The sequence below is a fragment of the Neomonachus schauinslandi genome, chromosome 6, assembly GCF_002201575.2.
Source record: "Neomonachus schauinslandi chromosome 6, ASM220157v2, whole genome shotgun sequence".
NCBI classification, from domain to species: domain Eukaryota; kingdom Metazoa; phylum Chordata; class Mammalia; order Carnivora; family Phocidae; genus Neomonachus; species Neomonachus schauinslandi.
In genome coordinates this window covers 129,455,426-129,469,931 of record NC_058408.1, presented here as the reverse complement: position 1 = coordinate 129,469,931, position 14,506 = coordinate 129,455,426, and the positions used below count along the sequence as shown (strand labels likewise).

Genomic DNA, 14,506 nt, shown 5'->3' with positions numbered 1-14,506 from the left:
TTATATATAGCCATAATTTTAATGAAAAAACTGAGCTAATATACATGTACAGTGTTTTGGCTCTGAATTAAAAAAAAAAAATCAAAGATTATCTTTTTGTTCAGGAAACTAATTCTACCAAAAGCAGCATGGGAATAGAAGTAATTTTAAATGTTCAAGACATATAAACTACATACTCCAAAGATTCTCTTCTTGATTTTCCATTTCATACTGTAAAATTGAACCAAATTGCAACTAAGGTATGGAACAGTTATCAAGCATGATCCTACCTGAGCAAACTTCCCAGGCCTGTTTAAATACCAGCCTGCTGGGCCACACATCTGCATCATTTTGACTCAGCAGATTAAAAGCCTGTTGGGTGAATTCATAAACCAGTTGGTCCAGGGAGTTACTCTTAGATGCTGTAAGACGGGACTTAACTTCTTTTTCTTTTTCCTCTTCCTACAGGGGGATTCTAAGAAGGACACCACTTCCAAGGCAATTCATAGTATATTTAAGAACGCAATACAGCTGCTTCAGGAAAAAGGATTTGTTTTCCAGAAAGATGATGGTTTTGATAAGCTATACTATGTAAGAGACCTGCAACTTTTTTTTTTTTTTTTCCTTCATAGCTTCGATCACTATATTCATTTGTTAGGAATACCTATTTACTATTTTTAAAATTCATTAAGGACGTTCATAAAATAAGGAGTGAAAGTCAGCCCTTCTCTTTCCCCAAGGTGCCATTTCTTTTTAAAGATTTTATTTGTGTATTTTAGAGAGCACAAGCGGGAAGGGGCAGAGGGAGAAGGAGAAAGAATCTGAAGTAGACTCTGTACTGGGCACAGAGCCCAATGTGGTGCTTGATCCCATGCCCGGGAGATCACGACCTGAGCCAAAACCAGTCGGACACTTAACCCGCTGAGCCACCCAGGCGCCTGGCCCCCCCCCACCCAGCTGCCATTTTTAACAGTATGTCCTTCTAGACACTTACCTGTGCATTTACAAATGTACACATATAGATGCTTCTGTGGCTTTTTTGTTTTCCCCCCCCAAAAGTGATTGTCCTGCAAATCAGGACTTCTCAGCCTTAATACTGGGCCAGATGGTTCTTTGCTGTGGGTGGCTTTCCTTTGCATTGTGGGAGGTCTAACAGCATCCCTGGCCTTCATTCACTAGATAGCAGTAGCAGCCCACCGACTTGTGACAACCAAAAATGTCTCTGGACATCGCCAAGTGTCCCCTGGGACAGTTGAGAACCACTGCTGTAAATAATGCCTGGCAGTTTTGGGGGGTGGGGTACCAAAATAGCACATCACAGGCATCTTTCCATTTTAGTACTTCTAAATCTCCCTCAATCTTTTTGGCCTCGCATGGTATCATGGGTTCTTGCCCTACACTTCTAACCCCTTCTTTCTGGTGGACATCGGTGTTGATTCTGAGTTTTGCTTTCATAGATAGTGTTGCTATGGCTACCTTTGTGAATTCACGTAAGCATTTCTGTAAGATTTGCTCTTAAAAGAGGAATTGCCGTGCAAAGGACATGTATCTTTAAGCATTTGGTCAGCACAGTCTGATTGACCTCCCAGAAGGCGATACTCACGGACATTCCCACCAGGGGTACCAGGGCCTGCTTGCCTCATACCTTCAGAGTTAAAGGTTCACCTCTTGCTGCCTATCTTTAATACTCGGGGGGGCCGTGCTTTCGGTGACAATGGGCTTCCTCGTGACGGCTGGTATCAGCAGCGTAGATGTGGCTTCAGTCACGAGTGATTCTCCTGGAGGCAGATCAGAATTCCGAGGAGTCCCAGAAGTCTCACTCTTTACAGACATGATGCTGGAGGGGAATCTTTCCTTAATAGGACATTTTCTTGATGTTGGTTTACTCTAGTGATTCCCCATTTTAGAGAGGTTTTTTAAATTAATATATGTTTTAAATACTATATGAGTAAAACTTTTAAGGTTTTTTTTTTTAATTTTTAGGTAATCTCTACACCCAAGGGATGCCTGGGTGGCTTAGTTGGTTAAGCATCTGTCTGCCTTCAGCTCGGGTCATGATCCCAGGGTCCTGGTATCGAGTCCCGCATCGGGCTCCTCACTCAGCGGAGAGCCTGCTTCTTCCTCTGCCTGCCACTCCCCCTGCTTGTGCTCCCCATTTCTCTGACAAATAAATAAAATCTTAAAAAAAAAAAAATCCCTACACCCAACGTGGGGCTTGAACTCACTACCCTGAGATCAAGAGTTGCATGCTCTACCCACTGAGCCAGCCAGGGGTCCCTGAGTAACTTTTGAAAAGGGTATTCTAGTCTGTGTACAGATGAGTGCAGACCACCTCCTGCTGGAAAGACCTGGTAAGGCTGGAGAAGCCTATGCTGGGCAGCTCCCCTTCCCATGCCTCCCCAACCCCTCCCGCCCGCCGGGCTCTGGGTTGGCCCCCTGTGTCTGTAAAACGTGGCTTTTCCTGGGCAGCAGCCAGGGCTGAGGTGTGGCGGGGCTAGGGCACTTCCTCCTGTGAATCAGTGTGAGCTGGAATGGGTGATCAAGCAGTAATAGCTCCTTTCGTCTGCAGAACCATCCCTCTTCTCTCCTCCCTTCCACCTCCTTCTCCCAGGCCGTAGGTTTCTGTTTTCTCGGGGAAGTAGTTGTCATGGCGATGTGGATACTTCTGTTTGTGTAGTGCTTTCCTCCTTCGGCAGCTCTCACTCCCATTACCTTAGTTAATCTTCACAATAACCTTGTGAGTCAAGATCCCTATTCGTCCTAAAGTCTGGTCACACAATTCCTGATACATGTGTTTGTTTGCATGCTTTTTTTCCCCCCTTCCTTCCTCTTTTCCTTCCTTCCTCTCTCTCTTTTTTTTTCTTTTTTTGTTTTTAGATTTACTGTGGAACATGAAGGTGAAACTCAGATGGTTACTTGGCTTCCCTCAAACTGGAGCCGGTTGAGAAAGGAGCTTAGTTATGTTTGCCTTTGAGACAGAAAGTGTTTCTGTAGATGAGCTGGATGTACTCTCTTGCTAGCTTTTCCTGACAGTTTTTATTTCATTTATTTTTCTTTGGGGTTGGGAGAAAAAAGAGTACTAATGAGACATGAGACAGGTATCAGGGCCCAGAGGAAGGAGCCCTGGTTGGAGATCGAGACTTTGATCACTTGTGTCTCCCTTTGAATATAAAGATGAGTAAGAGAAATGAATGTATGACGAATATTTGACAAGAAAGTTGCTCCTTAAAAGTACGGAATTTCAGTTTTTCTTGACATCATGGTCCAGGTAAACCACCTTCCAAGGGAGTGTGCCTCTGGGCCAACTACAAAGCAGTGAGCTGCTTAGGGACAGAGCTGGTTTGACAATAGGCCAAGTATCAAAAACTCTCTTGTTCGTGTAGGGATGGTAATTACTGTGAAATTTTTAAAAACTATCCTAAATACTAATCTGGGAGTCTGGGTTACACAACCACTTCCTTACTTAAGAATGCTCTCTCTCCTGTCCTGTTTTTCCCATTTAGGTAACCAGAGAAGACAAAGAACTGCACAGAAAGATCCACCATATCATTCAAGAAGACTGCCAGAAACCAAATCGTAAGTGGTGGAATGTACATGTATATGGCGTCCTGGTGCACTGGAGGGGGATGTTCCCTCCCAGAGAACACTGGATGGAGAGTCAGGAGACCTGGGGCTTTCCCCAGTAGTGACTTGGAAATATGATTGGTCCAGACACCTGCCCTCTCTGAGCCTCAGTCTCTTCTTCTGTACCGTGAGCGTTAGACTCTCACAGTTGTTCTGACCTTAGCTCATGTACTTGACCCTGGAGCTTCTTTAAACATGCAGTGCTCAGGTCCCAGCCCTGGGGATGCTGATTCATTACGGGCTGGGATAGGAGCTGGCCGGGGCAGCGTCTCAGGTCACTGCAGTACAGTGAGGTAAGCTACCAGGCTAGGACTTTTCATGACCTTCTGGTTCTCATGTTCTCTCTGATTTGTCTTCTTCTACTCTTGCCTCTCATCTTTGAATGCAGACGAGGCAGTTTCCTCTCTTCTGACATCAGGCCTTTCTGTGTTAGGAGAAATGGTTCTAGACATTACAGTTTATGATTAGTGTAATTTAGTCGTCTTAGAACCTGATAATTTGCAGAAGAAATGGTTTAAAATACAGTTGGTTTTAGTGGAGTTAGGTCAACCCCTAGTGGTTAGAATCTCAAACTGTAGCTAGTCTGACAACAGACATTACCGTTTTCACACTAGTTAGAAAGAGTTTCGAGAAAGCACTACTCCTATCTTTAAATCCTATGTAAACTGATTAGACTTCAAGGTGACTTTTCAAAGTCTGTCTTTTGTCAAACATATGCTGATAATGAATGTTGGCTTTTGTCAACAAGGGAGGCTGGGAGAGAAGGGGAAAGACTTGTGAATGACTGCAGTTCTCCTCAGCCTGCTTGCTTTTTCTCCAAAGAAACCCACCCCCAGCCCTTTCAGCCGCTCCATCCCTGGGGCCTGGCCCTGCTCCAGGCTGAGTCAGCGGGCGGAGCTGGGCCAGGTCTCCGGCCCTGGTATTTATGGTATGCAGCCCTACTTAGCCTTTAAGAACCCATGAGGTCAGATCCCAGAATGGTGTGACAACAGATCTTAAAATAAACTGAAAGCAATCTATTATTTTAATGCAAAGTTTCTGGCTTTTGTTCACATCATTTAGAACAACAAGGATGAGTCTCCTTGAGTTGGGGGAGAACCTGTCCATCCACAATTTAGGGAGCTTTAAAGAGCAGTGAACTGTGGAGTTCCTCAACCAAGAAGAGACAAGAGACGAGAGGCTGCTCCCCAGATAGACTCCCTGCACCCATCCTCCTCATCAGCCACCTGGCCAGATCCTTACTTTGATCTGCACTAGGAACAGGATGGATTGAAATAATCCCAGTGCCTGGTGAAGCGAATGAAAGGAACTCACACTGCATTTCTCAGGAGAGCCAAACTGCCTGGTGGCCTGAGAGTCTGCAAAAGTGGCAGGTTTTCCTTCCCCTCCTAACCCCCAGACCCGCCCCGGCCCTGGCGAGTGTGTGTGTCGAGGTGGACCCCCTGTGCCCCTCAGTCTGTATGTGGCCCCAGAACTAGGAAACTCCGAGGAGCTGAACTCTGGAGCATGAGGAACTGAGAATGCCAGGAAAAATACCTCGTAGGGACTGTCTTGGCATCTGTTGTGACCACTCGTCCTAGAAAATATCTGTGACATTATATATATATATATATATATTCTGAGTAATCATGTATGGACATGGTAAAAGTCAGACAGTGCAAAGTGCACACAGAAAATCAGAATCCCTCCCAACCCCGAGCCCCAGGCTCTGTGTTCCCTCGTCCAAAGCCAGTGGGTGTTACTAGTTTCCCACTTGTCGTTCTAGAGAGGTTATATACACATGCAAGCATATTGGTATAGTTTCTTTTTTAAAAAGCCCCACAAGTAAAGGTTAGCGTGCGATACTCAGTGTTCCACACCTTGTATCTTAAATCTAACATTGGCTTCTAGAAGTCATTCAGCAGCAGCACATCCAACACTGCCTCAGTCTTAATACCACACAGGATTCCATTATACGTATAGATAGATCTTCAACCTCTCAATCATTCCTACTGGGCCTTTAGTGTGTTTCTGACCTTTTGTACAAAATACAGCATTGAGTTTTTCCTTATCAGGATGATCAGTAGGATGTAAACTCTTTGGTCATTTAGGAGTATTTCAGTAAACGGATAAACTTAGAATAAGGAAAGGACTATAAACATGAAACCTGTTTTCAGTCCCTAAAGCACTGATCCTGGGCTTGTTCAAAGACCGGCAGCATGGCAGAGTTGTGAAGAGCTGGGCTCTGGAGCCCCCTTGCCTGGGTTTGAATCCCAGCTCTGTCACTTTATAGCTGTGTGATCTTGGGTAAGTCTGTGCCTCAGTTTCTTTTTTTTTTTTAAAGATTTATTTGTTTATTTTAGAGAGAGAGCATGTGAGTGGGAGGAGGGGAGAGGGAGAGAGGGAATCTCAAGCAGACTCCCTGCTGAGTGCAGAGCCTGACACAGGGCTCAATCTCACGACCCCGAGATCATGACCTGAGCTGAAATCAAGAGTCGGATGCTCAACCAACTGAGCCACCTAGGCACCCCTCTTTTTTTTTTTTTAGTTAAGTATAGTTGACCTACAATATTATATTAGTTTCAGGTGTACAATATAGTGATTTGACATTTATATACGTTACAAGGTGATCACCATGACGTCTAGTTACCATCTGTCACCATACAAAGTTATTAAAATATTAATGACTGTAGTCCTATTTACATCCCTGTGACTATTTTATAACTGGAAGTTTGTATCTCTTAATCCCCTTCACCTATTTCATCCATCCCCTCAACTCCCCTCCTTCCCCTCTGGCAACCCCCAGTTTGTTCTCTGTATTTATCTGTATTTATGAGTCTGTTTCTGTTTTGTTTCTTGGTTTTGGTTTTTAGATTCCACATATAAGTGACATCATATGGTATTTGTCTTTGTCTGACTTATTTCACTTAGCATAATACCCCCTAAGTCTACCCATTGTTGTCACAAATGGTAAGATCTCATTCTTTTTTACAGCTGAGTAATGTTCCATTGTGTATACACACCATATCTTCCTTATTCATTCATCTATCGATGGACACTTAGGTTGCCTCCATATCTTGGCTACTGTAAATAATGCTGCAATGAATATAGGGGTGCATATATCTTTTAAACTAGAGTATTTTCATTTTCCTCAGATAAATACCCAGAAATAGAATAGCTGGATCACATGGTATTTCTATTTTTAATTTTTTGAGGAACCCCCACACTGTTTTGCACAGCGGCTGCACCAGTTTATGTTCCCACCAACGGTGCACGAGGGTTCCCTTTTCTGCACATCCTCGCCAACACTTGTTATTTCTTGACTTTTTGATTCTGGCCATTCTGACAGGTGTGAGGTGATATCTCATTGTAATTTCGATTTGCATTTCCCTGATGATGAGTGATGTTGAGCATATTTTCATGTGTCTGTTGGCCATCTGTGTGTCTTCTTTGTAAAAATGTCTATTCAGGTCTTTTTTTTGGGGCGCCTGGTTGGCTGAGTGGTTGGGTGTCTTGAGTTTGGCTCAGGTCATGATCTCAGGGTCCTGGGATCAATCGAGCCCCACGTCAGGCTCCCTGCTGAGGGAACCTGCTTCTCCCTCCCCCTCTTCTGCTCCCCCTGCTTGTGCTCTGCTCGCTCTCTCTCTGTCAAACAAATAAAATCTCTAGAAAAAAAATTGGATTGTTTGCTTTTTTGGTGTTGAGTTATATGAATTCTTTATATATTTTGAATATTAACCCCTTAAAGATCTATCATTCACAAGTATTTCCTGTTCAGCAGGTGCCTTTTTGTTTTGTTGATGGTTCCCTCTCTGTGCAAAAGCTTTTTAGTTCAGTTTAGTCCCAATTGTTTATTTTTGTTTTCGTTTCCCTTACCTGAGGAGACAGATCCAAAAAATATTGCTAAGGCTGATGTCCAAGAGTTTACTGCCTATGTTTTCTTTTAGAAGTTTTATGGTTTCAGGTCTTACATTTAGGTCTTTATTCCATTTTGAGTTTATTTTTGTGTATGGTATAAGGAAGTAGCCCAGTTTCATTCTTTTGCATGTAGCTGTCCAGTTTTCCCAGCACCATTTATTGAAGAGACTGCCATTGTATATTCTTGCCTCCTTTGTCATAGGTTAAGTGAATGTCTACACATGGGTTTATTTCTAGGCAGTCTATTCTATTCCATTGATATATGTCTGTTTTTGTACCAGTACCATACTGTTTTGATTACTACAGCCTTATAGAATAGTTTGAAATCTGAGGGCATGATACCTCCAGCTTTGTTCTTTTTCAAGATTGCTTTGGCTGTTTGGGGTCTTTTATGGTTCTGTTTTTGTTCTAGTTCTTTGAAAAATGCTGTTGGTGTTTTGATAGGGATTGCTTTGAATCTGTATTTTGCTTTTGGTGGTATGGACATTTTAACAATATGAATGCTTCCAATCCATGAACATAGAATGTCTTTTCCATTTATTTGTGTCATCTTCAATTTCTTTCATCAGTGTCTTATGGTTCTTAGAGTACAGATCTTTCATCTCTTTGGTTAAGTTTATTCTTAGGTATTTAATTCTTTTTGAAGCTATTATAAATGGGATTGTTTTCATAATTTCTCTTTCTGATAGTTCGTTTTTAATGTATAGAAATGCAACCAATTTCTCTGTATTAATTTTGTATCCTGCAACTTTACTGAATTTGTTTATTAGTTCTAATGGATTTTTGGTGGAGTCTTTTGGGTTTTCTATATATAGTATCACGTCATCTGCAAATGGTGACAGTTTTACTTCTTCCTTAGCAATTTCGATGCCTTTTATTTCATTTTTTTTCCTGATTGCTGTGGCTAGGGCTTCCAGTACTATGTTGACAAAGGTTTGCCTCATTGTCTTTATATGCAAAATGGGGATAATAATAGTACCCCCATGATGGGTTGTTATGGGGATTAAATACATTGGTAGAGTAGGAAGTACCAGCAGTCTGTCTCTCCCTTTAGACAACAATTGCATCTGCCTAATGTAACTATATTGGAACTCTGGAGTCTGCTGAAGGCCTGCAGCTTCCAGGGGAATGCTTGGAGGAGGGTAAATTGGGGATAAGTTCAGTCAATTTTAGCTTTTAGTAGCAGGTACCATTTCCTCAAGAAATGCTCAAGGGCATCCAATGTGGTGAAATGAAAGGACACTAGACAGTAACTCAGAGCCATGTGAATAAATAGAGATCTCAGTAATGGTAAATACGTGAACAATTATAAAAGCTAATATAGCAATGGTTTATAACTTCACTTTTTGATTTCTGTATGATTTAAGAGGCTAATACATTGTGAAAAAATAATTATTAGTCTACTTACATTATTGTTGCCTTGGTTTTTAATTCCACATTTTGTTTTCTATATAATTTAAGAGACTAATGAATTTAAAAGAATACTTAGTTTATGTTCTTGGGCAACACAGTGTATAAAGATGTAATTTTGTGACATCCAACAACCGAAAGATGTGGGGATAGAGCTGTAAAGGAGCAGAGTTTTTCTGTGTTGAAGTTAAATTGGAATACATTCAAATTAGGATGCTGAGTAATCCCTGTGGTAACCACAAAGAAAATAGCTATAGAATATGCACAAAAGGAAGTAAGAAAGGAATTTAAACATTTCACTACAAAAAAAAAAAAAATCAGCCAAACACAAAAAGAATTCAGTAATGCAGGAAACAAAGGACAAAAAGTTACAAGGCATATAGAAAACAAATAGCAAAATGACAAAAGTAAGTCCTTCCCACCCCCCCACCCCCCCCAACAGTAATTAGTTTAAACCTAAATGGATTTAACTCTCCACTCAAAAGACAGATTGGCAGAATGGATTAAAAAAACATGCTCCCACTGTATGCTGTCTACAGAAGACTCACTTTAGATCCAAAGACAAATGGATTGAAAGTCAAAGGGTGGAAAAAGATACCCTGTGCAAATAAAAGTAACCAACAGAGAGCAGGAGTGGCTATACTAATATCAGACAATACCAACTTTAAAACCAAAAAGTTTGCAAGAGACTAAGAAGGGCACTATATATTATTAAAAGTTTCAATACAGCAAGAAGATACAGCGACTATAAACATTTATGTACCTAAGGACAGATGATCCAAATAGATGGAGCAAAAGTTGAGAAAATTGAAAGGAGAAATAAATAGTTCTACAATCATAGTTGGGGACGTCGGTATCCTACTCTCAATAATGGGTAGAACAAGCAGACAGAAGATAAGTAAGGAGATAGAGAACTTGAACACTACAAGAAATAAGCTAAATCTAACAGACCTACACAAAACAGTCTCTCCAACAATAGAATACACATTCTTGTCAAGTGTACATGGGGCATTTTCCAGGATAGACCATATGTTAGGCCGCTAATGAAGTCTCTGTAGATTTTAAAAAGTTACGATACAAAGAATCTTCTCTGACCACAATCGGATGAAGTTAGAAGTCAGTGACAAAACTGGAAAATTTAACAAATTTGTGGATATTAAACAACACTCTTAACTAGTAAATCGAAGAAATCACAAAGGACATTGGAAAATAGCTAGAGATGAATGAAAATGAGACTACAACATACCAAAACTTAGAGATGCAGCACTAAAGGGAACGTTATAGCTACAAACACGTTAAAAAACAAGAGGGATCTCAAATCAAAACCTAACTTCTAACGATTTAAGAAACTAGAAAAAGAAGAACAAATTAAACCCAAAGCTAGCAGAAGAAATTAGAGCAAAGATAAATGAAACAGAATAGAAAATAATAGAGAAAATGAAACCAGAAGTTGGTTCTTTGAAAAAATCAACACAATTGCCAAACCTTTAGCTAGAGCGACTAAGAAGAAAGAGAAAAGACTCAAATTACTGAAATCAGAAATGAAAATGAGGACATTAGTACTGGTTCTCCAGAAATAAAGACAGACTATGAAAGAGTGCTGTGAGCAATTGCATGCTAACAAACTGGATAACCAGATGAAATGGGCAGGTTCCTAGAAACACGGAACCTACCAAGACTGAATCACATAGAAAAAGGAAATTCGAGTAGAGCTCTAACTAGTAAGGAGATTGCATCAGTAACTAAAAATCTACCAACAAAGAAAAGCTCTGGACCTGATGGCCTCACTGGTGAATTCTACCAAACACTTAAAAACTAGAACCAGTCCTTCTCCCCATGTGACTGGAAGGTCCCTTGGTGAGCACCCTTCCCAAACAGCAGCATGGCCTTTCTGAAGAGATAGTTCAAGGCCTTCAGGGCAGTCAGGATCACATATGTCATATGTAAGTCCTCTTGAGCCCTGAGCTTGGGCATGCAGGCCCTGCAAAGACCGATTAAAAGCCAAGCGGTGGTGAGAGTCCTAATGCTCCCCGTCTGCTGTGTGCAGGCCCAGTTTGGTTGGAGCCCCTTTCCACCCTCCAGTATCACCCTTCTCAGGAAGAGCTGAAGCTTCTTTAGAGCAGGGACTAGGTTATGTGTATCATCTTAGATTATGGAGATGACAACAGAATCATAGTCATTCCCGTGTAAGGAGCACCTGCCACAGGCCTCCTTTGATCCCACAGCCACCAGTGAAGTAGGTGATTTTCTCCCCGTCTTACAGAGGAGGAAACAGACCCAGAGACGTGAGCCACACTGCCCCTGTCGGAGCCAGTACTTGAATTCGGGTCTGGTGGCCTCTGGAGTCCGCTCTCCATCTGTCATTTGCTCCTCCTTGCTCAGCACTACACACATAGTAGGTGTTCAGGAAGTCTTTATTGAATGAATGTTGAAGGAACAGCCTGGAAACCAGTGAAGGTGGCAAGTTTTTCAACAGTAACCCCAACTGGGAGGGATAATGAGTGGACAGGGCCACTAGAGGTCAGAATTTAGCAAGTCTTTGTTAGCTCTGGAGCATGGTTTGGGATATTCTCTGACCCTTAGAGCTGGAAAGAACCCCAGAGGTGCCCTCACCCCCTTTATAGTCCCTCCCCCTCCTCATAGGTGAGAAAACTCGGGCTCAGAGATGCTGTGAGTTGCCCAAGGCCACAGAGGTGTGCCACCTCCCAAACCATGCTTTGCCCAACACCACGATACCTCTGTAATCACCTTCCTGGAGCCTAAAGCATTTTGTTCTCTGAAAACAACCTTCGGTGACTGTGGCGCAGCAGGTGTGCCAGATGCTGGGGAGACAACAGAGGGGCCAAGCTTGGCCCTGCATGGCGCTCGAAGTGAATCTGGGGAGGCTTTGTTTTCATTAATGAGGTTTGACTTTGACTCAGAGTTACAAATGCATTTTACATCATGACCCAGTACATTATATTTACATATATATGTACCTACACATATAAAATGTATTTTATATATATAAATATACATATTTTAAGTATGTATGAATATTTATATATATAAAAAGTTTCACAAAATAATACGCTATAATGCAGTGCATTTTGTAATTTCCTATTCCCGTCTTTCTTAATCTGTTGGTAAGGAAACAATTGCTAATCACAGCCCATTATGTTGATTTCATGACCCTCCGTAGTGGTCAGAACAGCACCGTGCATTCCACTACTCTAAATCATTGGTTTGAACTAGGAAAGAGGTTGCTAACCGTGAACTTTTATCATTGTATACCAAATGGTCTTGGGTTTTTGGGGGTGGAGGCTAAGAGATTTCTAGAACGCAACCATCATAGACAGGACTGCTTGGAAGCTTAGGCAGAGAAGAATGAGAACAGATCTGTGGTCAGAATCCCTTCTCTAGGCTGTTAGGTCAGTCAGGACTTAATGGGAAAGAATCCGGAGGCTGCCGTAAACCAGCTCCGCTCTCAGTCTCAGGAGGGCTCCCACCTGGAAAGCTATGGGCTCGGCTCTGAATAGGAGCACTTATACACGTACCTGCACTAGAGAAAAAAGATTAAAAAAATTCACTCAGTTACAGATAATCAATTATCGATTAGCAGCCCTTGAAGATTGAAGGCCTGAGTTCCTGAGCAGCGGGTCCACGTCATGTGGCGAAATAAGGGGCCTGAGAACAGGGCTTTTGTTTTGTTTCTGCTGGTAATCTAAACCAGTGCATCTCCAACTTTACCGAGCTTAAGAATCACCAGCGGATCTTGTGAAAATGCAGGGGCAGGGCCGCGGAGGGGGAGGAGGGTCTGACAGGTGTGCCAAGCTTAGCCAACTGCCTTTTTCCAGCAGATGCAGAGAAGGGCTGCCACTTTCAGCACATCTTGGCCTGTGCTCGCCTAAGTGTCAGCCCAGACCTGAGTGAAGGTGTGCTGCAGCAGGTGCTGGAGCTCCTGGAGGACCAGAGTGACATCGTCAGCACCACTGAGCACTACTACACGGTGTTCTGAGCAGAGGCCTGCTGATGACGTGGGCGGCCCGGGCCAAGGAAGACAACGAGCAGGTGCTGGGCGCTCCCAGGCTCAGATTTGAAACATCACTCAGAGGCTTATAGGTCTGGTGTCAGTGATCTCGTAATAAACTGTGAAATATAGTCATGTAAGGAATGGAATTTGGCATAAATTCTGCAGGCTGCCCTCTAGCTGCTGTATCCATGGGATAAAGTAATTTATCTCAGCCATGACATAGAAGAAGAAAATCCTCCCTGTTGACCTCCTGCCTGGACCGGGCCTTGCTCTTAGAGCAGAAGGGAGGGAACACTGTTGGTGGCTGAATTGGTGTGTATGTGGCTTGAGGCTCTGTCACGGTAAAGGGATGTCACATGGTAAAGTGAAGTGAAGAAGCCAGATCACACAGACCTAAAACATTTGAAAACTTCAGACTATTGCATATGTTCTTGTAGGCCTCTTTCAGTGGTTAAGAACCTAGTGTTAAGAATTCCTCCTTGGATGAGTATTACTCACCTATGATTTCCACGGATCAAGTACCAGAGGTGGGTCCTGAGTCCTGGGATGAATGTTGTTTACAGACCCACCCAGAGATGGGAATAAATGGATCCAAGGCATGGCTCTGTGTTGGTCATTTTCCTTCTTTTCCTTTTTTTTTTTTTTTTAAAGATTTTATTTATTTGCCTGACAGAGAGAGCACAAGTAGGCAGAGTGCAGGCAGAGGGAGAGAGAGAAGCAGACTCCCCGCTGAGCAGGGATTCCCCACTTGGGGCTCAATCCCAGGACCCTGGGATCATGACCCGAGCCGAAGGCAGCCGCTTAACCGACTGAGCCACCCGGGCGCCCCTTTCCTTCTTCTCCTTATGAACTAAGAGATGTCTCAGTACATTTCCCTACACTTGACATACGTGACTAAAGACATTGTCCTTTAATGCCCTGAAGTCCTTAGAGGCTCTCAGCCAATTGCCTGGCTGGTAGACATTATTTTCAAGGTTACCACTGAATGTGCAGGGCATTCTGACCCCATCCAGACAAAGACTCTGTATTTGCCCGGACAGGTGATGGAGTCATGCTGTTGCTAGGAATGGCAAGGTAAAGGGAAAAAATCTGAGGTATGTGGTAGGCTTGTTCTAACAGCTAAATGACAAATCCAGCCAGCAAAAATAAAGTATGTGGAAAGATTTGGAGTTAATTACAGTCATTTCAAAAAGGCACATCTGCCTCCGTCTGCTACATTTGCTCTTGACGTAATAAGCTCTCAGTGGCTCTGCTGGAGAGCCTGCAGGCCTCGAGTTCTGCTCTATGTGGAAACGGAGTGGCTTTTTATACTTAGAATTTGGCTGCAGTTTCATATGTCAGGCTGAGAGCTAGTACCAACAGATTGCTTCCTGTTGTGGACTTTCCTGCCTTGATTCAGACATCTGCCCTATTTCTAACAGCCGTTTACCCAGATGGCTGCCCTGTGTCCTCCATGCATTCAGATGCGTCCCCGTGGCATGGGGTCTACCTGGAATAACACCCCAGCTATCTTCCTTGGTAGCAGCAGATGTTCCTTACTGAATACTTCTTGAGTTATAGGGCTGCCCAGGAAGGAGTCTTGAA

At 42.8% G+C, this 14,506-nt stretch overlaps 1 protein-coding gene across 7 annotated transcripts in view; it reads left to right on the top strand.

Annotated features, from left to right (window-relative positions):
* STN1 (STN1 subunit of CST complex) overlaps window positions 1-13,521 on the top strand; it is a 42,581-nt gene extending 29,060 nt beyond the window's left edge. For 5 of the 7 annotated variants that reach the window (XM_021699999.1, XM_021700000.1, XM_021700004.1 and 2 more), the window contains 3 exons: window positions 448-570; window positions 3,483-3,555; window positions 12,747-13,521. In XM_021699999.1, coding sequence (XP_021555674.1) covers window positions 448-570; window positions 3,483-3,555; window positions 12,747-12,907 — 357 coding nt within the window. In that variant the 3' untranslated portion in view covers window positions 12,908-13,521. The remainder of the gene's footprint in view (window positions 1-447; window positions 571-3,482; window positions 3,556-12,746) is intronic. The other 2 variants (XM_021700005.1, XM_021700002.1) reach the window with 2 other exon arrangements.
* Window positions 13,522-14,506: the final 985 nt, after the last annotated feature.